Source organism: Solanum stenotomum, chromosome 10 (genome assembly GCF_019186545.1).
Source record: "Solanum stenotomum isolate F172 chromosome 10, ASM1918654v1, whole genome shotgun sequence".
Lineage (NCBI taxonomy): Eukaryota > Viridiplantae > Streptophyta > Magnoliopsida > Solanales > Solanaceae > Solanum > Solanum stenotomum.
The window spans coordinates 26,961,475-26,989,056 of NC_064291.1; the positions used below are offsets into that span (position 1 = coordinate 26,961,475).

At 33.5% G+C, this 27,582-nt stretch overlaps 3 protein-coding genes and 2 long non-coding RNA genes across 7 annotated transcripts in view; 3 read left to right on the forward strand and 2 right to left on the reverse strand.

Annotated features, from left to right (window-relative positions):
• Positions 1-27,582, reverse strand: part of LOC125878283 (aspartate aminotransferase, chloroplastic) — a 936,263-nt gene that overhangs the window by 511,694 nt on the left and 396,987 nt on the right. The gene's annotated exons all lie outside the window — the stretch shown is intronic.
• On the reverse strand, positions 5,746-8,293 carry LOC125878286 (premnaspirodiene oxygenase-like). Its single transcript, XM_049559509.1, has 3 exons — positions 7,420-8,293; positions 6,723-7,005; positions 5,746-6,213 (listed from the first exon to the last, which is right to left on the reverse strand). The coding sequence occupies exons 1-3, from the start codon at positions 8,167-8,169 to the stop codon at positions 5,873-5,875; spliced, it is 1,374 nt and encodes a 457-aa protein (XP_049415466.1). The 5' UTR covers positions 8,170-8,293; the 3' UTR covers positions 5,746-5,872.
• On the forward strand, positions 16,130-19,827 carry LOC125878299 (uncharacterized). Its single transcript, XR_007447742.1, has 4 exons — positions 16,130-16,382; positions 16,506-16,601; positions 16,725-16,820; positions 19,732-19,827. It is a non-coding gene; the product is annotated as an uncharacterized LOC125878299 (long non-coding RNA).
• On the forward strand, positions 20,953-22,335 carry LOC125842859 (uncharacterized). The gene has a single exon (XM_049522148.1). The coding sequence runs from the start codon at positions 20,953-20,955 to the stop codon at positions 22,333-22,335; it is 1,383 nt and encodes a 460-aa protein (XP_049378105.1).
• Positions 25,306-27,499, forward strand: LOC125878301 (uncharacterized). Its single transcript, XR_007447743.1, has 4 exons — positions 25,306-25,341; positions 25,423-25,491; positions 26,791-26,990; positions 27,313-27,499. It is a non-coding gene; the product is annotated as an uncharacterized LOC125878301 (long non-coding RNA).

Below are 27,582 nucleotides of genomic sequence, written 5' to 3' on the forward strand. Positions count from 1 at the left end.
AAGGTAAACATGCATATACCGAACCTATACAATATCAGTTATCATTTAAGGAGCAATGTACCATTTAACATTTTTAATAACACGTATATGTGGCAAGTCAATGGTTCTCTCATGGAACCCATACCCAAACTGTTAGTGTGCCATATCGTAACACCCGATCCAAGTTAGTGTGTTAGAACGTGACACCCGTTCCAATATGTATGTCGGTATGTGCTTCCAATCCCAGTTTGTGTGTTGGAATGTAACACTCGATCCATTCTACAAGCCACAATCACAATCACAATATACATTCTCAAAATCATACAATCAAGTGTTGATTCATGGCATACAATCATCCATTCATACTCATTTGCATTAGGTGTGATCAATAGTACAACATTCGCATACATACACACATTACAATGAAGCAATAGCTAACATACATTACACAAACAAGAAATCAAACTATCACCTACCTAGAAAACAAGCTTGAATCCTCCTAAGGAAGTTTATTCTTCCTTTTCTGGATTCTTTCCGCTTGTTGTAGGTCTACAAACAATCAATTCAATACGATGATCAATAATTAAGGTCTAATTTACCCAGAATACGACAATTCAAGAACCCAAGACCAAACTCATGATCCTAAGGTGTAGCTAGGGCTTTTTCTCACTATCTAATTCAGTCCAAAAACCCTCCCCCAATAATAATTAACCAAGATTCTACGTTCTACGGATCGAAAGATGGATTAGGGGAGTAAAATTCTTACCTTTTGCACCAAAAGTAGAGTAAGACTGCCAAGAAATCGCCTAGGGTCATCTCCTAACTCTTAAGAACGAAGTTTGTATAACAACAATGTTTTTGGGATTTGTTTCCAACTTAAGTTACGACTGTCCTGTCGTAGCGGGACCCGACCTGCCACAGCGGCCCCGCCTTGGCCGCTTGCACTAAAATAGATAGTCGAATTTAGAGTTTCAAACCCCTATCTTCAACCCATGACACTCAGAAACTACTCGTTCACGCTAAGATCAATTTCAGGAGTTCTACTCGCCTGAATTTGATTCCGTAAAGTCGTATGGGTTCCTTAACGTCTTAGCTATCCACTCATGTAAATCAAATTCATTATCAACTCTCTCATTCATTACTAGATTTCCCTAGACATCACTGACTCCGATTTCATCCAAATTGGACTAGGCTAGGAAATCTCAAGTTACTACCAAAAAATTTTCCGGTCCCAAATATTTTCCCCGATGTCTTTTCTATAACGACGGGAGAAGGTCGTTACAGCTGCAGTCACAGAGCATACTCAGATAAAACCTTGACTTTAATATCAGTTTGTTGGGAAAACGCGAACTACCAAAAATATATATGGTCAAAATAATGAAATAAAATGGGAAAATAGTGATACCAAGATTTTTACATGGAAACATTTTTTAATAAGGTAAAAACCATGGGCTAAGAGGAGCAACTGATATTACTATAGAAAATATTTTTTACACTGTATAGTCACGATTATAATAATCAAAGTTACTACTACAGCCTCAAAAGCAATAACACTCTTTTGATTTACCACCTTACTAAAATGTCGCTCACCCTCTATTTTTCTTCACAGAAATAGTCTTGTATAGTCTATGGAATACCTCACTTTACTCTCAAATATATTTTTCCTCTCTATCTTGGTGTGTTTATAAAAGAGAAAGGTCTCTCTATTTATAGAGAAATTCCCAACCATTTGAGCAATTCAAAAAGGTTAGTTACTTGCATTTTTCAACTGCAGATTGCACAATCCATTCAATATTTGCTGCCAATTATTCGATTCAACATTTACTACCATTGTTACTTTTTAACAATTCCTAGCAACAATTGAGTAGCAAAAGTTGACTATTAAAAACATGGGATGGACCCCATAGTAATAAACCAGCAACAAACACATAATACGACATTCTTAGCTTCCTAACATGTCCAGAGGCACAACAAGTTATTAATCGATACATGAAATCCTAGAGAAATAAGACTATTGAAACAGAAACAAAGCTAAGCATATATCAATGAAGAGGAAACGAAATGCAAGTCTGAGGATGTTATGGACGGAAGAGGTTACCTCTTTGGGAGCAACAAACTTGAGACCAAACGAGCTGAGAAATCAACCACCAACGAGTTTTGATCCGAGAAGCAAGAACAAAGTTGTGATGATTCTCCATCAATTTTCAACAACTTCCAATGGATTTCAAAGGATTTAGAGGCCAAGACAAGAAAGGTAGACGACTAAAGTTGTGATGATTCTTGAGAGTTCTTGTAGGCAAAGGATAAGGGATAGAAGAGGACGTGGGCTACAATTTAGGTTTGTTGGGTTTCGCTAGAGCTCGGGGTTTGGTTCACGCGTCTGGGCTTTGGGCATTGAGGAAGAAGACAAATCAGTGGGTTATCACATTTGTATTGTGTTGTTGTACGCGTCACTGGTTTGAATTGTTGTATATTGGGTCTTTAGCAATTGGGTTGGTTGATATTGGAATTAAGAGTGGGCTGAGTTGTGGTTGGATTGCAATGTTGTTTACTGATGAGGAAAAACAAAAGAATTGGGATGCTGGAAAGAGTGAAGGAAAAAGGGCCCAAAATCTTGGCTTGAGAATTGGTTCAAGTTGGAGGCCAAAAGTGGTGAAAATTTGCAACTGAAGAAATGGCCAATTAAAATTTCAATTACAACCAATTCGCATTACAAATTTGGCCAAATTGAATTTAACTAGTGAATTGGGTTAAAACTTCAATACGACGAATTAATATATTTAACTAGCGAGCTCTTTAATCTCAATCAAATAAAATCATTAACTTAATTATAAACTAATTAACTCAAAAATATAAACTATTAATTAGCTAAGCTAATTAACTTAATATTTAAGTAGAATTAAAAAAATTGAGATGATTTTTGAATATTCATAAAATGTACTAATTATATACACAACTATATAAAAACATACATATCATTCAAAAAAATTCATAAAAACAACAAAATTACATAAAAATATCTTGAAAATATTTTGAATCTTATAAAAACTAATTACTTTAAATCATTTATGAGTAATCTATATGGTGAAGGGTCAAAATTGGGTGTCAACAACTACACCTGATATAACTTTTGTTGTACGAAACCTTAGCCAATATATGCATGAACCTAAGACATCCTATATGGAGGCTGAAAAAAGGGTGGTTAAATATGTCAAGTAATCTCTGCCTTCACCTAGCACCAATCAAATGATTGCCTATTGTGATTTTGATTGAGCCTCATATGCTAATACTATAAAGTTCATCACGGGATATCTATTAATTTATGGAAGCACTTTGATTTCATGGAAGTCTAAGAAACACAACACTATCTCACACAATTCCGTAGAAGTTGAATATATAAGCTTAGCCTTTACATTGGATGAAATTGTATGGTTAGTTGGTCTCTAGATAAAAATTACTTCTCCAAAGTCAGACTTGGAGATGGAAGACTTGAGATGCAAAGGGCAAAGGAGCAATTCTTGTTCAAACTCCGTCAGGTATGAAGCTTATATCTGATGTATTATTTGTTCTTGAAATTAGCCAGAGTCTTCTCAGTGTTGGCCAATTATTTGATAAAAGTTATGACTTGCTATTTAAAGATAAAGTATATGAAATCATGGATCCAACTGGTATAAAATTGCTCTCAGTCAAAATGAATAACAGAAGCTTCCCTCTTGATTGGAAACATACTGAGATTAGAGCTTATGTCGGCATGCAAGATAAAAGTTATGCCTCTCATAAAAGGCTTGGTCACACCAATTTTAAATATTTTAAAATGATGCAAAATAAGGAACTTCTGATAGATATGCCTTCCATAAATGAAACATCTAATGTATGTGGGGTTTGTCAAATTGGGAAGCTAAGTCAATCACCATTTCCTGTGAATCAAGCCTGAAGAGCTTCTGAAAAGATCCAACTAATACACACTAATGTGTGTGGACCTATAAGCATTCCTTCTTATAACGACAAAATATATTTTCTTTTGATTGATGACCTTACGAGGTTTTGTTGGGTTTACTTTCTGAAATATAAATCTGGATTCTGAAGTATTTGTTGTGTTTCAAAGGTTTAAAGAAACTGTTGAAAATCATTGTGGTTCTTTTATAAAAATCTTAAGGTATGATAATGGGACTGAGTTCACTTCCTATCAATTCAATGATTTTCTTTGGAAATCAGAAATTCATCATCAACTTACAGTAACTTACACACCACAACAAAATGGTGCAAGTGAAAAAAAGTAGGTCTGTTATGAATATAGCTCGATGTCTTCTATTTGAGAAAGGCTTGTCAAAGGTGCTATGGGTTGAAGCTATCAATATCGCTGTCTATCTTTATAATAGATTGCCAACAAGAGCCATTGAAGGAAAGACTCTATACGAAGCATGGATTGGAACCAAGCAATAAGATGATCATCTTAAGATATTTGGTTTTATCTGTTACTCTTATATTCCTAAAGTTAAAAGGTATAAAGTTGATAGAGTTGATGTTGAAATATTTGTGGGATACAACACCACTTTAAAAGGCTGTAGGATTTTAAATCCTATTTCAGAACAAATACATGTAAGTAGAAGTGTTAACTTTGATGAAAATGTTGCAACATACTGAAAAAGATGATTGTTTCTTATTTACAAATCACTAATCAAGAACGAAGTATCCAAGAAGAAGAGTTGATTCCAAAGGAAGAGGATTCTGATGATTTTGTAGTAAAATGTACCAGATCAATTGAAGATATATATATATATATATATATATATATATATATATATATATATTGGAGCCAACAAGTGTAGACAATGCATTGCAAATTCCTGAATTGGAGGCTTCCATGGAGGAGGAGATCAATATGATTAACAAGAATAATACATGGGTACATGTACCTAGTCCTCCTCACAAAAGGTTTTTGGAATTAGATGGGTGTTCAAGATTAAGTTAAATTCAGATAGCACACACCACAAGTACAAAGCAAGGCTGGTTGTAGAGGGTATACACAACATCATGGAATTGATTTTCATGAAACCTTTGCACTAATTGCAAGGTTTGATACCATCAAATTTCTTCTTGCAGTTGCAGCACACCAAGGGTGACAAGTATTTCAATTGGACGTTAAGTACACCTTTCTTAATGAATATCTTGAAGAGAGTTTATGTAGAGCATTCTGTGAGTTTTAAAGGAGCGCGAGACAAGCTCTGTATGGCTTAAAACAAGCACTTAAGACCTTGTATGCACGGATCCATAGCTACTTACTTAATTTGGGGTTCAAGATAAGTTACAATGAAACAAATGCCCTATAGAAACAAAGATTTGAGCTTCTTAGAGCGAAGTTTGGAGTATCCAACAACACTTCCATCAAGGGAAAGTGATGTCTTCATATTTTGTTGGAGCTTTTGGATTGTTTTGTTGTAAAGTTCTAGAATTCAGAAGATTACTGTAATTTTATGGTAAGTTTTATTCAAGCTTAATATAAGAAAGCACGTTTCAGGATTTAAGGGATTTGACAAACCACTTTATGTATGTTTATACGGTGTAAAATTTTATTGTATGAACAAAGTTAATCAACTCCACTTTCTTCACACTTCCTTTCTTCTCATGTTTGTTTTCTCTTTCCCTCCTTCAATACTTCATTTTCTAAGACCAAAATCGTGTGCAAGCCATAATGTACTTTATATGGGTTAAAACAATCTTATCGAGCATGGTTTGGTGGATTAATTAGCTTAAAATATGAAGAAGTATGGCTTCCAACAAAGTAATTTATATGATAACTTTTTTCCTAAAACACAATTTAATAATAAAAAATGAAAATGCTAACCATATACGTAGATAACATGATTCCTAAATTTCCTAAAAATTGGATTTTTCAACGTGCATCTTGTTTAAGAAATGGAGAAGCAAGCAAGTACAAACTGTTTTTCCTTGATGCAACATTACCAAAGTTGACAGTCATATCCAGTTGTTGAGGACTAGCTCCATTCACAAGTTTCCAATCAAAATGGCAAAGTAACTGAGCTAGACATAACTCCATGCTTGCCATACTAAAGTTTATGCCTGGACAAATTCTTCTACCAGCTCCAAATGGTATGAATTGAAAATGATTTCCACTAACATCAAGTGGACTTTCATTAAATCTCTCTGGCTCAAATTTCTCAGCTTCTTCCCAATATTCTGAATCCCTCCCAAGTGCCCACATATTCACAATACCTATTATATGCCAAGTGCACCGATTAGTTGGGATTAAAATGGTAAACTGACTATCTGTTATTATTTTCTTAATTGATGTGTCAAGTAAAAAATAGACAAGTAATATATGTACAGAGGGAGTATTAATTAGGATATAATTTTAACTATTTTATACTATACTTGGTATTTGAATGATTCTCTCTTTGTTCACTTTTACTTGTACCCTATTAAAAGAATAATGATTGACATGACTATTTTTATAACATTACACTATCAATTATTGTTTAGTATTAAATTTTTAAAAATAATTTAAAAATAAGTAATTAATACTCAGGGTAAAACATGGAAAAAATTGTAAAAGTGACAGAGACAGAGACAATGATAACATAACCTCATAATTAATGTGTTTTGTACTCTCATTAAAAAAATTATCACTCAAAAATAAATGGGAAAATATCAATTTTGTTTTGCACTTCAAAACGAAAAGTAATTTGAGATAAGTATATAAAGAAAGTATAGGAGCATGTTACCTATTGTTTTATTTGGTATAGTGTATCCATTAATGTAACATTGTTGTTTGGATTCTCTTGGAATTGATAAGGGTCCTGGAGGGTGAAATCTTAGAGTTTCTTTAATAACCATTTTGAGGTATTTTAATTTTTTAAGATCTGTTTGATCAATTGTTGTCTTTCCATTGAAGGCTTCTCTAACTTCAGCTTGTGCTTTTTCCATCATGCTTGGATTCTTCAACAGTTCTGACATAGCCCACTCTAATACTGTTGATGATGTTGCACTTCCAGCCACAAACATGTCCTGCACATCACACACATAATCCAACCACCTAAAAAATACATCTGAAGATTCAAGAAGCTAATTTGAATGAGTATCCAACTTTTAATTTATTATATTACAGTCGTATGTAAGAATTTTCATAACTCAAAGATATTTTCTTCGTTTAAAAAAGAATAACCTTATTTCTTTTTTAATCTGTTTAAAAAAGGATGACCTATTTCTTTACTTAATAAGATTTTAATTTCAGCTTGCAACGTGACATGTTTAAGATCACAAAATTAAATGACATTTTAATACATTTGATATAACTTTAATTTAATATCACAAAATAAAAAGTCTTATTTAATTCCGTTCCAAATTAAAATAAATAATTTTTTTTGAAACAGAGGGAGCATGTAGTTGAAGAAATGAAAGAGGAAAGATTGATGCCCTTACCAGTATTATGGCTTTGATATTATTTCTTGTGATAGGAATCTGAAATTCGTTGTTGTCTTGAAGTCTCAGAAGAACGTCCACCAGATCTTCTCCTATATGTTCTGTTGCTAATTGCTCTGTTTCATGTTCATTGATGATTCTTTCGAGAACAGGATCGACTTTACGATGCAATTGAAGTAATTTTCTGTTTGTCCCACTAATAAAATGAAGAATCTTCAAGGAGGGGAACAAATCTACAACATTAAAAACTCCAGCAAAAGATGCAACTTGTTTCATTAACATAATCACAGATTCTTGATCCTTGCAAGTCCTCCCAATTGAAGCTCTACAAATTATTGCACTTGCTAGTAAATACATCTTTTCACTAATATTAATTGGTCTTTCAGACATGGCCTTAATGGAATTAACAAGAAGATAAGTTTCATCAACCATCATAGGAAAGAATGATGTAATATTTTTGGTACTAAGAAGTTCCATTACACAAATCTTTCTTATTTGTTTCCAGTAATCACCATATGGAGAAAAAGCAATGTCCTGACAATCGTAGAACATTATTTTCGCAACGCTAAGTTGTGGCCTATTAGCAAAGGTGAGGTCGTGAGTTTTCATCATTTCTTTAGCTAATTGAGGCGATGAAATGACTATTGCTGAAGGTGCATGAGGGGACCATGTTTGGTTGCTAAATTTGCTAGTGATATATGGGGTAAGCTGCCCATCTGATGAAGGTTTCCTATAATTGGCAACTTCCATGGACCTGGAGCCAATTTTTGGTAAGGATTTGATACTTTGTAATACTTTATGATAAGAATGACTAGTATGGGTAAGAAGAGAAGAAGGGAACTTGTAAATAACATAGAAACCTCAATTCCCATGGCTTATTTTATAAAATAAAATGTGATGGTGTTTTGAAATGATCATATTTTTCTACTATTATTATTATCACTTTATCACTATATAAGAAGAGTGAGTAACCACACGCGTCTCCGTCAACACGTGTGCGCATAGTATACAATTTAGTTTGGGTAGCACGAAATGAACATAACCGCAACAAAGGGGTAGACTTTAAACAACATAGTTTGACTGCCATCATAGATTCATTTCCGATAATATAGTGAAATTTTATATTAATATGATTTTTGCAGTTTAGATCTTATTTAATTGTTATAAATAAAAGTATATAGATAATACACTTAACAATTTTTTGTATAAAAAAGAAATAATATATTTATTAATCAATTATTTTTTAAAAATAAAAATAGTATGAATATAAAGAAAAACAAATATCAATAGTCTTTCCTCGTGAAGTCATCAAATAATAGATAGACCACATTTAAATACAATGTTTTCCTTTTAGATATTCATGTTTTGAAATTTTATTATATGAATTGCATAATATTAATGATGATTATCATAAATAATATAATATTTTATTTTTATAGGGAATATATTTCTTACAAAATGCTATAACACAATATTTGATTGTGATTGTTATAAGGGGTTATAATGAATATATCACTATAATAAATGTCACTACTATTATTAGCATTTCATTATTTGAAAAGTATATGAAAATGATGTATATCCAGAAGCCTACTAGTCTACTTCGAAATTTTTTTCTCTCAAAATTGGTGTCCTCTTTGGCACCACGTTTTTAAAAATTACTGATTTTTTTAGTCTTTCTTTTCTAAAATTTGTCATTATCTTTCTTTTTCTACTTGACCAGAAATTTTTGACTTGGTTCCAAGTCTTGATAGAGTAAGACTGTGTCAGCATTATCTTTTCTCATTGAGAAATGCAATAGACTGGATAAACATTATTAAAGGACAGAAGAAGCTTATCTTTTCTTTTTCTTGCAAAATAAGATTTCTTAACACGTGTATTTGATCGTAAAATTTTTTTTAGATAAATTAAATACAAATTCAAATATATTAGTAACAAGGGATAATATCTCAAATGATCACTTAACTTTGCATATTTTTACTTAAAAAGTCACTCAACTTTATTTTATAACTCAAAAATCACTCAACTATTGATATTTCACTTAGAAAGTCACTCAACTATTGATATTTCATTTAAAAAGTCACTCAACTATTGATATTTCACTTAGAAAATCACTCAACAAATTTAAATAATGTATTCATTATATTTTGTTAACATCTAATTTTCATTTTAAATTATTTTTTAAGAAATAATAAGATATTTATTTTATTCATGTTATTGGCTTCTTTAGTTATTTAATTACAATTTTTTTTTTTTTTGAAAAACGAACAATAACATTTTTTAACACATTTAATTCCAGTAAAACAATTGCGAGAACAGAAAAGCATTTTTTTCTCTTAATTGCTACTGTAAATTTAAAATAGCAATCTTTTATTATTTCTTATTAAATTATAAGCAATGCTACTGTAGGTTTTAATTTTAATTTTTCAATTACAACTATACGTTTTAAATAGAAATCTTTTACTAAATTAAAAGGAGTAATTGAAAAGATGCACAATAGCGATCTTTTATTATTTTAAAACATATACATATTTCAACAAAATTCAATAAAATATCAAAATAAGCATCTTTTATTTTTTTTAAAATTAGTTTAAAATGAAATTGTATTTCAACAAAATTTAATGAAAAAATTTATTTAAATCAGTTGGATGACTTTCTAAGTAAAATATCATTAGTTGAGTGACTTCTAAGTGAAATATCAATAGTTGAGTGACTTTTGAGTCATAAAACAAAATTGAGTGACTTTCTAAGTAAACTATTTAAAGTTGAGTGACTTTCTAAGTAAACTAGTCAAAGTTGAGTGACCATCTGAGATATTAATGCAAGCTCAAACGATGAATGGTGTGCTAGTAGTTTATATATTTTATGGACTTACATATTAAAATATATGTAATTATATATGTTGTTATTAGAGAATTCAATTGTATGATTTAATAAAGTATTAAAGTTTTTAGGCCTTAAAAATAAACATCTACTGATGTAGATTTGTTTTATATTACTTACAAAATTCATGAATTTTTTCTTAAGCTTAATGAAGGCTTATTGAAAAGGAACCTTCTTAAGGTGAAAAGACAACTCAAAATCTATAAATAAACATGGTCCCAAAATCAAAAGAACGACATTTTTTTCTCTTCTCTCTCCATCTTACAAAAGAACAACTAAATGAAATAATTCTCAAGGTTTAGAAGATATTATCTTTTTCAATAACTGAAAGAATAACTAAATGAAACAATTCTCAAGGTTTAGAAGATATTATCTTTTCCAATAACTGAAAGAACAACTAAATGAAACAATTCTCAAGGTTTAGAAGATATTATCTTTTTCAATCAAGTTATTGCAGTAGAACAAAGTTAATTTCCTTTTCATTCTTATGTACTCAAATCTCTATCTAATTATTTAGTTGTGATCTTGAGTGAATTCTATAAAGTTTTTCAATAAGTGGTATCACCACATGATCTAGTTAGATCATTAAACATGAAATAAAGATGGAATTTAAATTTGAAAGTACTACATATATTATTTAGTTAATTTTAGTCTTCAATATATTTTTAAACATATGACTAAGTATAATCCGGAACTGAAACGGCTGACCGCGAACTCGTAGCGTGACAAAGGGATCCTACGAAGCCAATAGAACTAAGATGTCAGGATTCAAACTAGACTAATAGAAGTGTGTTCGGACTCAAACCGTGCCTAGTAAAGTGTGCCCAGACCTCAAACTATGGCAACTAAAGGTATGTGTTGACCTCATGTCGTGGTTAGTACCTTCCTAAGAACTCCAATATAACCAACTCATCATCATTCAAGAATAGCCCGTAGAACGAAACCACCTTCAGAGTCATAAGGGATCCACTCCGGGTCGAAACTCCATCAATTGGTCCAATTCCTCTTAAGGCGCTCGTGCCCTAAAGATGGGTAGAAATCTGAGATTAATTCAACCCAAAATAGTTAATGCATCAATAAGAACAAAAATTCACCAAAGAAGACTAAATGAAGGAATACAGAAGGAGACTTATGGTTTTAACATAATTGACGACTCAATCAACAACACAACATACTCTCCTAGCTCATCCTAACATAATCCAACAATTCAACTTAAAAACAGGCCCTCTAAGACTCACAATTTGAAGAACAAACAAGAAATACGAGCAAAAAATGGGTATACACTACTAGTGATGGCCACTAAAGCAGTCACTTGGATTCTTAGGCTACCCCGCCAAAGTGGCGCCTTTGCCACTAAAGCGGCGCCTTTCCCACTAAAGCAATGCCTTTGCCACTAAAGCAACGTCTTTGCCATTAAAGCGACACCTTTGCCACTAAAGCAACTAGGCTCTTGCTGGAAGGCTTCCTTGACACTTAAGCGACTACAACGAAAGTAATCTCAGGACCGCTAAAATGGCCAGTCTCTTGCTGGAAAGCCCCGATTAACACCTCAGAAGTGTATGAGTTAGTAAAAGTGGGAAAATTATAGATTCTGGTGCAAAAAGGTTTTTGATACAGGGTTTGATGGGAAGCTTTATGGCCTGTAAAGATATCCACGGACTGTAGACCCTTCTGTGGATCAATCTTCAAAAAGTTGAAATTTTTGGGTTTCTAGGAAGGACGGTATTCATGGGTCTTAGTTGCGTATATGTACCGTAGGTGGGTCAGTAGACCACACCACAAGACTTCAAGGAAATTTCGCTAAAGAGAGGTTCATGGATGGCTTGTACTGTCCGTGTAAGGTTCCACAAACGCTTGAACCAATCGTGGAAGAAAATATCAAAAATATAGAAGTTTCAGGGCTTTGATAGGATCAGAGGGTCCACTCATCCAAGGATTTATGGCCCATGGAGGGTGATCATTAACGTATTAGCATTTGATGGCACACCTGAGGCTTTTTACTAAGAATATTTGCGATCTTAAGTAATAACTATGTCGTTTGATAGTTTAACATTGTGTTAGTCAGGAAATGTTTAAAGACAAAAATAAAGTGAAATGGAGCTAAATGTTAGTAAAACAGCCCAAATGGCATCATTGATGAGCCGTCAGACCTGTGATGGACCATCACTTGATTCGTCACATGTGCTGGAGGTCCAGATGTTTCAGGCATCACTGACGTCAACAATTGACAGGTTGTCAACCTCTTGATGAGTTGTCATCACTAACGTCGCACCTACAAGAGGTGGCCATATGCTTAGAAGTTATTGATGGTTGGTCTAACAGACCAACAGTCTTATGATGGGCCGTCAGGTTAGTCGTAAGACAAGCCTCGGGTATTGCACTTTCTATTTTTTAAATTTGAATTTCTGAGAACTATAAATACTTTTTGTAGGGTTTTATTTCAGTATCTTGGTTTGATCTAAGAAGACATTTCTCTTAACTAAGTTTGAATGAGAGTTTCCAAGTTTATTGAAATCAAAGTGTTGGTTGATTTTATCTCTTGCAAGTATGTACTTATTGAATGAATGCAATTGTTCATCTTGATTCATTAAGCATGTGTTACTAAATCCTATGATATATTGTGAGTTTACGGTATTTCTAATACGATTCACTTACAAGTTGTGTGTGTCTAGGGCCTTTTTGTATTGGTTTTGATGTGCTTTTATCATATTTTGCTGGAAAGATGTTCAGGAGCGGAAGTAACGAGACAGCTGAAGAAATGCAGAAAACGGCATCTACATAGGTGATCTACGGACTATAGGTCCATTGACGCTCCGTAGATGGTGGTCGTAGATCAGCAGGCAAGACATGGAAGGCAAATCAGGGAAATCTGACCAAGTATGGAACTACGATGGCCATTGACGGTCTGTAGATGGATCTACGAACCGTACTGTTGATCCGTAGATTGATACTGCGAGGGTTCCTGTACCTGATGTTTGAAAAATTTGAAGTATGGAGCACAAAGAGGGATTGCCGGACCGTAGATCGATCTACGGTCCGTACTGCAACTCCGTCGTTTACTTTAGAGAAGCTGATTTTTGGAAGCTGAAATATTTTCTAACTCCTAGCTGGCGGAAGGGACTCACGGACCGTAGATCTATTGACGGTCCGTGAGTCAGTCTCGTGGAATGAAGACGCGTGCCTGAGCAAACTTCCCTTATTTTGTTCCCCTTTTAATTTAGGACTTGTTTTCTATAAATAGGGCATGTAAACCTCGTTTTTGGGGGTTAGAAATTATTATTTTATTCTAGTTCTTGACTTGGGAGATTAACTTGCAACTTTAGAAATTCTTAATTTCCTAAGTTCATTTTGAAGATTTTGGTGTTGCAATTCAGGTTGAATTTCTGGGTTTATTTTTCTTCTTACGTAAGTTCATAATTCTTTCATCTAAAACAATGAATTGTGTTCATATGATTATGGGTAACTAAACTCCACAACTAGGGTTGTGGGAACCATAAGCGATTAACAAAGTATGAATAGTAAATAAACAATTTTTGAATAGTATTTTGCATGCATTGATAATTCTTTCGTTTAGAAGTCTTTTTAACGAGTGCACACGTTAGAACTCGCCTTGTTGCTACTTTCCAGACCAAGGAGGTAATCAACAAGAAAATAATTATCAACATAGATTTAGTGTGATACTATCTAGTAGGCTAGTGTTGATTGGTGCAAAGTAATAACTAAGCCAAACATCGATTATGATGTCTAATATGATGTAAAGGTAAGGGTTAGTAAATTATACACGCGCAGCCGAACCAAGGTGCGGGGTGAAATTCTCTAGATGCCGGACCAAGGATTTAGAGATACCTAACTTATCACTTTGCATGTAGTATTATACTAGGAAAGGATTGCTATTACTAGGATTATTGCGTTATGAGCTTGTGGGGAACACATATACCCTAGTTGATTCTCTCATCTTGATAACAACCAAAATTGAATTTTGTTTACTGATTACCAACTGAATTCTTACAATTTGTTTCACAAAATCCCCCCCTTTAATTACTTGTTTCTGGAAGTAATTTGACTAAATAAATATAATTGTTGGTTAAAGTTAAGTCTAGACCATTTTCCTCGTGGGATCGACCCCAACCTACAAGTTGGATTCTTTACTTGATAACGATCGCTTATGCTTCTTTAGGGAGGTGTAATTTAAGCGTATCAGCGTGTTTGGCAGATCCCTAACTAGAGCGAAAGCTCGCTGAAAATGCTTGAAATAACACCAAACCTGAAGAGTGATTCGGTGGACTCGATGTAGCCCGCGTAGTATACTTAGGACTATATCAAGTGAGATAGTTGAATTGTCCTTGTTATGAATTGACTTTCAAACATTTTCACAAAACTCTCCCATTTCCCATTTTGTTTTGAAAGTAAGTAACTAATAGTTAAATACGACTTAGTTCTCACCCTATTCTCTGTGAGATTCGACCCCAACCTCGTTGGGTTCTATATTTGACAACAACCGCTTCACTCCACTTAATTGAAGTGTAAATTTGGGCGTATCAAATTTTGGCGCCGTTGCCGGGGAATACAGTTATAAATAAAGTCAAGTGTGTGTTATTTCACTCTTAGTCATATTTCCTAATTATTCTTTTTTGGTTTCTTGTTTTAATTTGTGTAGGGTACATGTTAGTGCATGCCAAGTACCCAAAGTAAGAGAGAACCATTAATTCCTTACGACCCCAGATTTGCAAAGTCTATTCACAGAAAGATGAATGCTTAAGAGTGTGAAACATAGAGGTTGAGAGACCTTGCCGAGACTCATGCTAGGGCCTACTTGAATAATGGCATCAATGGGAGCAATTTGAATGTGGGTGATGAGGTTGATGACGATAAAGAAGATCTAGCTTAACAAGATCACGTGTAAGCCCCAAGAGGTAGAGGGAAACAACTTGTTAACTTTTCTCTAGATGATGATGATGCATACATGAATGGAGTTGGGGCCAGTGGTACCATAGCTCTCCCACCCTTACCACCAGGTGCGAAATTCACAATTACCAATACTATGCTTCAGTTGCTGAACTTGAAAGGATTGTTTAGGGGGGCAGTTGGAGATGAAGAATTTTTTTGCTACTTGCAACCCTTTTGAAATCTCGAGAGTAAGTCAGACAATAATTCGGTTGAGGTTGTCTCTGTCTAGAAAGGAAATAAAGTGGCTAAATGAGTTTCCACATAATTCTATTACTACTTGGTCGAAATTGAAAGATGCATTCTTGCAAAAGGTTCTTTCAACCTTTAAAGAAGTTGCAGCTGAAAGATGAGATTGGTGGGCACAAGCAGCTACTCGGTGAAGATCTACATGATTCTTGGTTGAAATTTAGCCAAAAGCTAAAACAGTGCCCAAACCATAAGCTGACCGACGAGTATCTAATGAAAATTTTCAATGGATCATACAATTTTGCGACCAAACTAGTTGTTGATGCAGTTTGCGGAGGATCTTTCATGGAGAAAACTTTTGTAGAGGCCACATCACTACAACAAAATTGATTTTTAACGACCAAATTTTAACGAAAGAATATAAATCCAGTCGTTATAGGTATATATATTCCATCACAATTTTTTTCCCATCGTTAAAAGGCAATTTTAATATAATATTAACGAAAGAACAATATCCGAACTTTAAGAAAATTAATACCTAGACGTTAATAATAAACTAATGACATATACTTTTATTTTAATTAACAACCCATTTTATTTTAACCCTTTTATATTTAACAATTTATTTATTTTTAACAAATAACTTATCCTCTATTACCCTATCCACCCACCCATCAGAACTAGGTCTCCCATTACCCCCACCCATCCGTGAGAAAACATCGAGCTTCAGAGAGATGATGAACAATCTTCTCGATTTTTCCGCTCACAAACTTGCACCACGCACGCCACCTTTTCCACCACTTCGAAGAGATGCGGCAGTTTCTCAACACATTGTCCTTCTCTTACGCTAGAAAGTGAGATACCTAAGGGAGATAACTCATAGAACTGATTTGTTGGAGAAAAATCAGCAAGACAGACCACAAAAATTCTGGTACCTTTAACTCCAGGTATCTGTTCAAACTCTTATAAAGGAAATCAACGCCATTTTTTTCTAATTGCAGAAGTCAGCTTTCATTTTTTACTCTAAATTTCACCTGATTGTTGTTGTTCTTTGCTGTGTTATACGCTAGAAAGTGAGATACCTAAGGGAGATAACTCAGAGAGCTGATTTGTTGGAGAAAAATCAGCAAAACCGACCACGAATATTCTGGTACCTTTAACTCCAGGTATCTGTTCAAACTCTTATAAAGGAAATCAACGCCATTTTTTTCTAATTGCAGAAGTCAGCTTTCATTTTTTACTCTAAATTTCACCTGATTGTTGTTGTTCTTTGCTGTGTTATACGCTAGAAAGTGAGATACCTAAGGGAGATAACTCAGAGAGCTGATTTGTTGGAGAAAAATCAGCAAAACCGACCACGAATATTCTGGTACCTTTAACTCCAGGTATATGTTCAAACTCTTATAAAGGAAATCAACGCCATTTTTTTCTAATTGCAGAAGTCAACTTTCGTTTTTTACTCTAAATTTCACCTGATTGTTGTTGTTCTTTGCTGTGTGTGACAATAATTTCGCATCTTCTTGGAGTTCCCTTCTTTCTAAAGTATGTTCTTTTGTTTTGACTATGAATTGTTAGGTGAAAATTCTGATTTTGCCCAATTTTATGTTTATTCTTTATGAATAATCTAGTTGTTTTTAGTAGGTTTTTGTTGTACATGATCTTAAATTATGTATACTAGTCATTTCCAGCATATGTTTGTGTGTACTTTTTGCAGTAGCCTCGATTGATAATAAAAGAAGTCGCAATAGTGATAATTATTGAATAAATTTGTCAATCTGAAATCTGATAATTTCCAGGACAAAATTTTCATTATCCTTCACAAGTGTAATTCTACCTTATAATATGATACATTTTTTTGTGTAAACTGTGGAGATTAGGTTTCTTTAATCCCATTTTCTTTATTTTTTTTGTTGTTCTAGTCAAAACACAATAGTTATAGCACTAATATGAGTTCAAAATACTAACTTTTTTATAACAACGAGAGTGGCCGAGGACCTAACCTTTTATGTACATACACTGCAATCTTTGCAAAAAATTTAGCAAGGAGGAATTCTATATATCATCTTTTTGATAATCTATTGTAACTTTAATACAATAACTTACAAAATATTAGCTTTGTCACATCTAAGTCTGTTGAAAATTTCGCCCTAGTCTTATTGAGTTTGTTTTATCTGTGTTGCTTTATTACTTTATGATTATGATAAGTATCTACATGTACAAGTATACATCTTGAATTTTTCCACCGTGGGAATAAGATTCATTCTCAAAGCCATTTCTTGGTTAAGCAATAAATAACTCATGATTTGATAACGAGTCACAACAACATTTTGATGTACACATGGAGTTGAGGTTGTAATATTGCCTTTCTTTTTCCTTTTTCTTGAACTAGAGGTAGCTCTTTGAGTATTGTCCAGTCATTCAAAGAAAATACATATTTGTTTGGTTCAGGCTCTTACATTATTGTTAAGTTACATTAAATGCTTACAGTGTAACATTTCCTTGCATTATCGTTAAGTTGATGACATTTTTATAATACATGGTTCTGCCTTGCTTGGATTGACTCCACTCCCCTGTATTCTACTTCTTTAATTTTGGGTCTGCTTTTTTTGTTTTGATAAGGTAACTTTATATTCACATCAAAACTCATCAGCAAAGCCTGATGAGGTGGGATTTATAGCCCCCACGGGGTAATTTCAAAAGCCAAAAACTGGGCAAAACTTTACAATTGAGCTTTAAAATCCACTAAGCTATCTACCCCCCCACCAAATTCTGTTTACACCAAAAATACAGCAGGCTCAAGCTATTCATCTTGATTTTCTAAGTGCTGTTAAGTTTCCCATCATGTGATCTTTCATTTCTTTCCTTCCACAATGTCCACCAGATGTAGGCTGGGATGCATTTCCACCAATCCTCTTTGGATCTTCTTCTTCTACCCACTCCTTCCCACTGTCTCAACAACTCTAAAGTAGTCTTGGGCATTACCCAGTTAACTCCAAGTATACATAAGAACATGTCCCACAGATTTGCAACTGTTCTGCAGTGTAAGAATAAATGACTATTAACTTCTGCCTCTTCCCCACACATGAAACACCTTGAGCAAATCTGTATACCTCTTCTTTGTAACACTTCATGAGTTAGACATGCTTTCCTAATTGCCAACCAAATAAAACCTGAGACCTTGTGAGGAACCTTGATTTTCCAGATTAGTTTCCAAGGCCATTTCATTTCCATAGCCTGATTAGAGTTTAAGCTCCAGTAACAAGACTTCACAGAAAAAATCCCTTTCTTGTGCATTTTCTAGATTGGAGTATCAGGAATTTCAGTCACACCTGGAAATGCATTTAGTGTGTGTAATAATCCTGCTACTCTATTAACCTCCCAGTTATTTAAAGCCCTCCTAAAGATCAAATCCCAACCTTGAGGGCTCATGTGGTTCCATGGCTTAGGCTAGGTCTACTTTCAAAAATTTAACAGTATGTGCTACTATTAACATGATTAAACTCTTCTATATATTTACTGTTCAAAATGCATAGCATGTTTAGGATTTAAAAAAATCCATGTCTCTGTTTAATATCATCTTAGATGTGGGAAAAGTATTGTATATTCTACAATCTATCAAATAGTACTAAATCAATACCTATGTTAAAAGAGGTTTTTCATGTGAAGATCTGACTGTGAATACATGTTCTTTTTCAGAGTATACATCACCTTCAATTGACAATTCAACAATTCATTTTCCCCTGAAACTCCAAAGTCACTGCCTCTCGGTGTTATTCTAGTGAGTAGTCACCAATAAGCGTTCTCCTATGGGTAACAAATGGGCATTTAAGTTTTCACATCTCCATGATCTCCTTCGCAACACGTTATACACCAAAAAGTAGCATTATTTCCCCTGATTCTTCATGTTGTTTTGCGAATGCCTTCACATTTGTTAATGTTGCAGTCAATTACTACACAATCTGTTTCTGTCTGACCTTGTTCTTATGATCTTTTCCTTGTGTAGATACTTTCAAATTGAATAGGAGTTAAGAATTAACATTAATTACTGTTGAGAATTAATATATTGCATTCAGGGTTCATACATCCTTCTTTGCTTCCTATATTTTTTCTTTCTTAGAAACTGGATAAATTCTTTTAAATCAGGCAATACACATAGCATTGGAAAGACTATACTGAAATTATTTCTTTGATTTCATGTAGCTGGTTGATTTTTTTGTAGGCTCTTTGTTTCATTTCATATTTTCATTTTTATGAAGTGCATCTCATTTACGCTTATTTCTTTCTCGGTTGGTGTAGACTTCAATTCTAAATCTATCAGTGGTGCTTCTTGCTGTTGAAAGTGACTGCAAAACTACTCTTTTGAAGGCTCTGTGTTGATTTGTTTTGTAAGGTATGTTTTTTTTTCTAAGACTTTCTTCTTTACTAATATGTTTTTGAAAATATTTCATGTATTTGTCCAAATTTTTTTGGTCATTTCTTTTGCTATGTTATTTAATCTAGTCTTATCAGCCATTTCTTAAGAGGTACTGGTGGTTGCGATCTTTTAGTGTGTTCCATCGATTTTTGGGTAATGGTAACTATCACTGTCCAAACTTTAATGTGTTCAATACATGTAACAAAAAATTGCAGAACTGTAAGAAAATTTAAATGCTACAAACAGAAAAGTATAAATACTTCACCTTTTTTCTTTAGTCTTTACATACTCTTCTATAAATATAATGGGATCAGATTATAGGACTTATCTAACCTTGTTTGTAATTTTATAAATTTGTTGTGAACCTACTTTGTATATTTAGTTCCTAATGATAAATGTAGAGACTGTAGACCAGATCATCTTGATGAGTTTTCCAACTTTTCAAGAATTTCAAATGAACAGTGAATTTTTGAGCTTTAATTTTACCTAAATAACATATGTTGTCAATATCTTGGTCATTGTTTTGGAGTTTATTTGCAAGTAAATCTTGGTATATTTCTCATGTAATCACCATTTGATTCCCTCATTTGCTTTAAAATCATCTGCAAAGTTTTTTGCCATACATTCAAGAAAAAGAGTAACCATAATTACATTTACATTATAGTTCCTAACGTTTTTTAAGAAGTAAGAGGTTGTATTAATAGTTATCATGGAGATGCAAGATATCCACAAAGAAAATAGTTGATAACTTCAGGATTGCCAAAAAAATAATTGAGATCTGGGAGTTAAAACTTATAGCTAAAACTCAAAGTTGTTTAACTAATAGGAGGGAGCTAATGATGTCTATTGGGGAAATAAAATCATTTACACAAGATTTTTATAAATAACTAAACATATTATTGATGTTTAGAATGTACATTCAAAAGTTATTATTTTGAAATATTTGGTCTTTTACTATTTATATGTTGAATTTTCTTGAATTGCTAGATTTTTGTCATGTAATTTGACTATTCAAATTTGTGTAACCTTTTTTTGTACCATCTTTTGAGTACCTGGTTGTTATTCTAATGTATTGTTATATCTATTTTACATGCATGAAGATTATGGCACCTAATAAGCAATGGGTGGAACTTATTACCGATAGACTTGCTAATGCTTATATAGATGGGGTAGAGAATTTCTTGGATTATGCTTTTACAAAATTAGGAGAACCAATGTTGATCCATTGTCCATGTATTAAATGTGGTAATGCAACTTCTAGAACACGTGTTGTAGTTAGGTCACATTTAATAGTACATGGGATAATACCAAGTTATACTTTTTGGTATCACCATGGGGAGATGTTAGGTGAAGCACAATCAGATTTTGAATTTATAGATGATAATGACATTGAAGAGGATGACGGTGAGGATGAAATACATGGGTTGCTAAGAGATTTGTACCCCGATTTTGATGGAGATAATATGAATAATAGTACTGGTGATCATCTTCGGGAGGAGGAACCAAATGTTGAAGCAAAAAGATTTTATAGGTTATTGAAAGATCTTGATCTACAATTATATGAAAGTGCAAAAGTTTCTAAACTTTCTACTTTGATTAAATTGCTTCACCTTAAAAGTATTGGTCATTGGAGTAATGAGTCATTTACGATGCTATTAAAGTTTTTGAAAGATGATTTATTGCTTGATGGAACAAAGTTGCCGGATTCATATTATGAGGCAAAGAAGGTAATTCGAGATCTTGGGCTTTCTTGTAAGAAGATTGATGCATGTAAGAATGATTGCATGTTGTATTGGAAGGATGATAATTGTCTTCAATCGTGCAAAGTTTGTGGTGCATCTAGATGGAAGGATGCTAAACATAGTGGGGAAACAAAATTGAAAAAAGGAAAAAAGATACCATGCAAGATTTTATGTTATTTTCCTCTAAAGCCAAGACTTCAAAGATTATTTATGTGCTCAAAGACATCTCCTTTGATGTCATGGCATCATGACAAAAGAGTTGATGATGGAATAATGAGGCATCCAGCTGATTCAATGGAATGGAAAAAATTTGATGAACTCCACCCATCTTTTGCAGTTGAACCTCGTAATGTACGACTTGGACTTGCTAGTGATGGTTTCCAACCATTTGGAATGTCGAGAACTCCCTACAACATTTGGCTTGTGGTACTTGTTCCTTATAATTTGCCCCCTTGGCTTTGCATGAAGCAAGAGAATTTTATTTTGTCAATGCTTATACCTGGTCCTAATGGTCCTGGTGATGCAATTGATGTCTATCTACAACCTTTAATAGAGGAGTTGAGTGAATTATGGGAAACTGGAGTAGAGACATTCGATGCATCAACTAGAAAGAATTTTAAGTTACATGCATCTTTGTTGTGGACCATTAATGAATTTCCAGCATATGCCAATTTGTCTGGATGGAGTACAAAAGGAAAACTTGCTTGCCCATGTTGCATAAAAAAACTTGCTCTACAAGGCTAAAAAATGGCCAAAAAGAGTGTTATATAGGCCACAGGCGCTATCTTCCTCTTAATCACAAATGGAGAAATGATAAAGTGTCATTTGATAACACTATTGAGCATAGGCTACCACCAGAAATGTTGTCTGGTGATGATATACTTGATCAAGTTGCTGATTTAGATGGGTTGCCATTAACAAATGATCCACGGAAAAAGATTAAAATATCACATAAGAAAATAGGTGATAACTGGAATAAGAAGAGTATATTCTTTGATCTTCCATATTGGAAAACCTTATTGTTGCGATATAATCTTGATGTGATGCACATTGAGAAGAATATATGTGACAATATTTTGGGGACAATTTTAGATATCAAAGGGAAAACAAAAGACACATTGAGTACTCGGTTGGATTTACAAGAAATGAATATACGGAAAGAATTGCATCCAATACAAAATGGAGATGAATATGAGTTGCCGGCAGCATCTTACACATTATCTGTTGAAGAGAAGCAAAAATTTTTCAATTTTTTGAAGAATTTAAAGGTCCTAGATGGATTTTCCTCAAATATTTCTCATTGTGTCAACCTTAAGGATAAAAAAATTTCGGGATTAAAAAGCTATGATTGTCATATAATTCTACAACATTTACTCCCACTTGCCATGCGTGGTATGCTTTGCAAATCTGTGTCTGAACCACTTATTGAGTTGTCTATTTTTTTCAAAGTTCTTGGAGCAAAATGTTTGAGCATAGAGGAGTTGGAACAAATAGAAGCCCAAATACCAAAAACACTATGCAAGTTAGAAAAGGTGTTCCCTCCTGCTTTTTTTGATGTCATGGTGCACTTGTCTATTTATTTACCTAATGAAGCTAGGATTGCTGGACCAGTTCAATATCGATGGATGTATCCAATAGAGAGATACCTACACTTTTTGAAGTGTTTTATTGGTAATATGGTTCACCCTGAAGGTTCTATTGTAGAGGGATATTTAGCAGTTGAATGTATGACATTATGTTCAAGGTATTTGAATACAATAAAGACAAAATTTAATTGTCCGGAGAGAAATTATGATGGTGGGGTAATTGAATCTGATGGTGGTTTAACCATATTTTGTGAGCCTGGAAAAAGTTTAAAGGGTAGTTCACGAGACAAACTTGATTCACATGATTTGGAGGAGGCACATTTTTATATTTTGAAGAACTGTGATGAAATTCAACCATTTCTCGAGTAAGTATTGATTAAATCTAATAATTTACTTCTATCTTGTCCATATTTCAACTTAAAATAACATGTAGAACTTCAATTCATTGTAGAGAATTTTCACAAATTCATAGTGAGGCCTCTCAACAAAGTTCAGATGTAGAGTAGAATAGACAATTCATTAGTTGGTTACAAAAGAAGGTGAGTAGAAATTAATTAATTTTCTTAAATCAAGTATGTAAATATTGTTTTCTAAAAGGGTATTTGATGTTGTTAGGTTGCAGAGTTGTACAAACATGATGATAGTAAGAGAATGGCAGATTTGCTATCGTTATCACGTGGTCCTCTACCATATGTGACAAGATTCAAAGGCCATATTGTTAATGGATATAGGTTTCATGTGCAAGAGTATGATAAATATTTGAAAACTCAGAATTGTGGGGTAGTTGTAGTAGGTGAGACCGGTGAAGAGCAAAAACCTATGAATTACTATGGCGAGTTAACTGAGGTTCTTGAATTACAATTTGTTAGGGAGAGAAGAGTGATTTTATTCCAATGTACATGGTTCGATGTGTATGATCAGAAGAAGGAAATTAAAATGGATGAATATGGCTTTGTAAGTGTTAATCGTCGGCGATGTTTGAAAATAAATGAGCCATTTGTATTAGCCAGCCAAGCATCACAAGTATTTTATGTTATCGATCATTCGAATAAAGGTTGGCGTATAGTGCAAAATGTTCAACCTCGTGATTCTTTTGATATATTGGAAAAAAAGGATGATGACTTAGAAGAGTTAGATAACTCTACACAAATAAAAAGAAAAAGAACTCATTAAGGTTTGCAGCTTTATCATGCTTGTTTTTACTTTATTAATTTATTATGGTAATGATTCTTATAGTATTTTCTGTGAAAATTTGTTTAATAATCTTGGTCTTTAATGTTACCTTGAATTTACTAAAGTTTTAATGGTTTATGCGAGGAACATGTGTTATATGTACATGTGTCTTTTTCTAAATGTGTTTTCAGTTAATATTTCATCTTATGAAAAACTTCCTTACCTATTTGATCTTTTGATTATTATTATTATTATTTTGTATTAGGTTGACATGAATCCCTCAAAAACTCTGAAGTATGAAATGGGACAAGCTTCAAAAATTCCCAAGCATGGACTCATTCAGCCTGGTGCCTTAGCAAAGGGACTAGGTCAAAGTTTGAAAGTTATGAGCACTACAAGAGTAAATGCTGAACAAAGGACTTCGATTTCCAAAAATAGAAGTTACAATGCCACAACTTCTAAGTTGAATAAGCTAGCAGACAATAGTTTCCATGTGCATCCTTGTTTTGATGAAAAGGAAGACAATGCTCCCTTCCATCAAGGAACTGAAATGAATCAATACACTTTGACTAGTGGTGCAACGGCTCGAGGACACACCTTAGGGATTAATGTTGAAAAATCGACTCTGATTGACAAAAATAGAAGTAATACAACAACTTCTAGTTGAAATAAGTCAGCAAAGACTAGTATCCCTATGCCTCCTAATTTTTATCCAATGGAAGACGATGACACCCTCTTTCAAGAATCAAAAGTTACTTGAGATGCTCAAAGAAGTGATAATTTGAAAAAGAGTTAGTCCAGTTAATATATTTGATCAAGAAATTTTGCTTAGCTTTCTTTACTTAATCTTTTTTGTATTCTTTCTGTCATTAATAATGGGCATGAACTTCTTATTTTGGTTGACTTTCATCAAAATTTGCAGGTGCATTTGAATTTGATAAGTCAAAAAAGTTAATTGGAGTGCCTCGATCTGCTCAAAAAAGTGATACTAGTATGTTATTTTATTTGTGCAACTTTTTTTTGTTAGTTGAATTGAATTGTTAGTTTTTATAACTTGCACTTAAATTTGCAGGTCCGTTTGAATCTAGAAAAGCAAAAAAAGTGTTTGAAGTGGCTCAAGGTGCTAAGGAAACTGAAACTAGTATGTATTTTCTTTTATGTAAAATTTTCATGTTGTTACTTGTAAAGCAGTTAAAATATTATCTTGCCTTGCTTCCATCTGCAATAGATATGTTAGCATATGATAGTTCCATAAGCTGTGTTCCTGCAATAAACATATTGTAAGCTTAACTTTTTTACACATTGGATGAAATTTGAAGTTTGGTAAGCCCCTCATAATCTTCAAGACCGTAGTTAAAGACTCCATAACCAATATAAATAGCAAGGGAGACATGGGGTCCCCTTGTCGTATTCCTCGTTTTTCCTCGAATAACCATTTTCTACCCCATTCACCATAATAGAATACATAGGAGGTGTTACATATTATAATCAACTTCACAAAGCCATCTGGAAACCCATAACCAAGTAAAGCTTCCTCAAAAATTTCTAACTCAGCATGTCATATGCTTTTTGGAGATCAATCTTCATCAAACATCTGAGACTGGTTTTCCTATTGTAATGCATTCATAAGTCATGATATATTAAGACATTGTGGACCATAGATCTCCCTTGAACAAAAGTTGATTGATTCTCTGCTACCAAGTAACTTACACATATTTTAGTTTTTGACAAATCAGTTTGACTTCATATATCACAATACAACACGAGATAGGTCTGCACTGACTAGCATTTTCAGGAACAAGGAAATTCAAGATAAAGGAAATATTAATAACATTTATCCATCTTAGTAACTGACCATTCCGGAAGAAATCCAACAGTTCTTTAGCAACATCTTTCCCATGATATCCCAAGCTTCTCTGTAGAAATCACTACCATAGCCATCAGGACTAGGACTGCTTTTCATTTCAATGCTACACACAACTTTCCTAAAATCCTTTGCATTAAGAAGTTTCAATATTTCCAGTTGTTTTTCAATAGCTTGCTTCAATTGTCTCTGTTTAATAACTGAGTAAAAATACCTTGTGTTTGCATCTCCAAGCCTGATCCAGTTTGCCTGACTTCTCTGTAGTAGGAACATCTCTGCTAAGTTAGAAGTTTGTTTGAATTATACCAGTTTTTTGTTGCGACTATTGTCAGCATTATTATCCTGAGTGTTATTCAATTTATTCTTCTTTTCATTGACTACAACTTCCTTGTGATTCTATGTTGTGCATTTTTCCTTTGAGATTATGTCACTATTATTATGGGCTATTTCACCTACACCACTGCTTTTATTTGCTTTATTTAATTTCCTTTGTATCCTTCTTGTTAGTAATGGGAATGAACTTCTTATTTCCATTGACTTGCATCAAAATTTACAAGTCTGTTTGAATTTGACAAGGCTAAAAAAGTGACTGAAGTGTCTCGGCAAGATCAAAGAAGTGATACTACTATTTTATTTTATTTGTGTAACTTTTTTTAGTAAGATGAATTGATTTCTTGGGCATTTTGACTTACAGTTAGTTTTGCAGGTTTGTTTGAATCTAGAAAAGCAAAAAAAAGTGGTTGAAGTGGTACAAGATGCTGAGGGAATTGAAACTAGTATGTATTGTCTTCTACGTATTTTCTAATAGTTTCTGCATTGTTACCTATAAAGCAGCTAAAACATTATCTTGCCTCGCTTCCATAGGCCCTAAGAATCTAAGAGTAACAAGACTTCACTGTGAAAAGACCAAATTGTTTCCCCTTCCATTTCAAGCTATCCTCACTGTTAATAAGATCTTTAAAAGAAGTTAGGAGACCAACAAATTCTATAAAACTCTCCTTATCCCATTCATTTAGATTCAAGTATGTTCCAGTTGTCTCATTCTTCACTTTGTGCTACAGTGGGATTGAACTTCTTGTTTGGTTTTCCTTACTATAGATTTTGCAGGTCCATGTGAAACAAAAAGGGCAAAGAATGTAAGGGGAACAAATATTTGTAAGAATGTTTTGCGATTGAGACCTGGAGAAAAATTAAAAGTCACTTTCTATCAAAATCGAGTCGTCGGGCAGAATCACACCTCATTTACGAGACACTTGGGCTTGATAGTTCGTGATCGTAATATGTGTCCACTCCGGGTACACTCATGGATGGGCATTGAAGAGCATAATCTTGAGCACATGTGGACAGCTATTACTGTAAGGATTACAA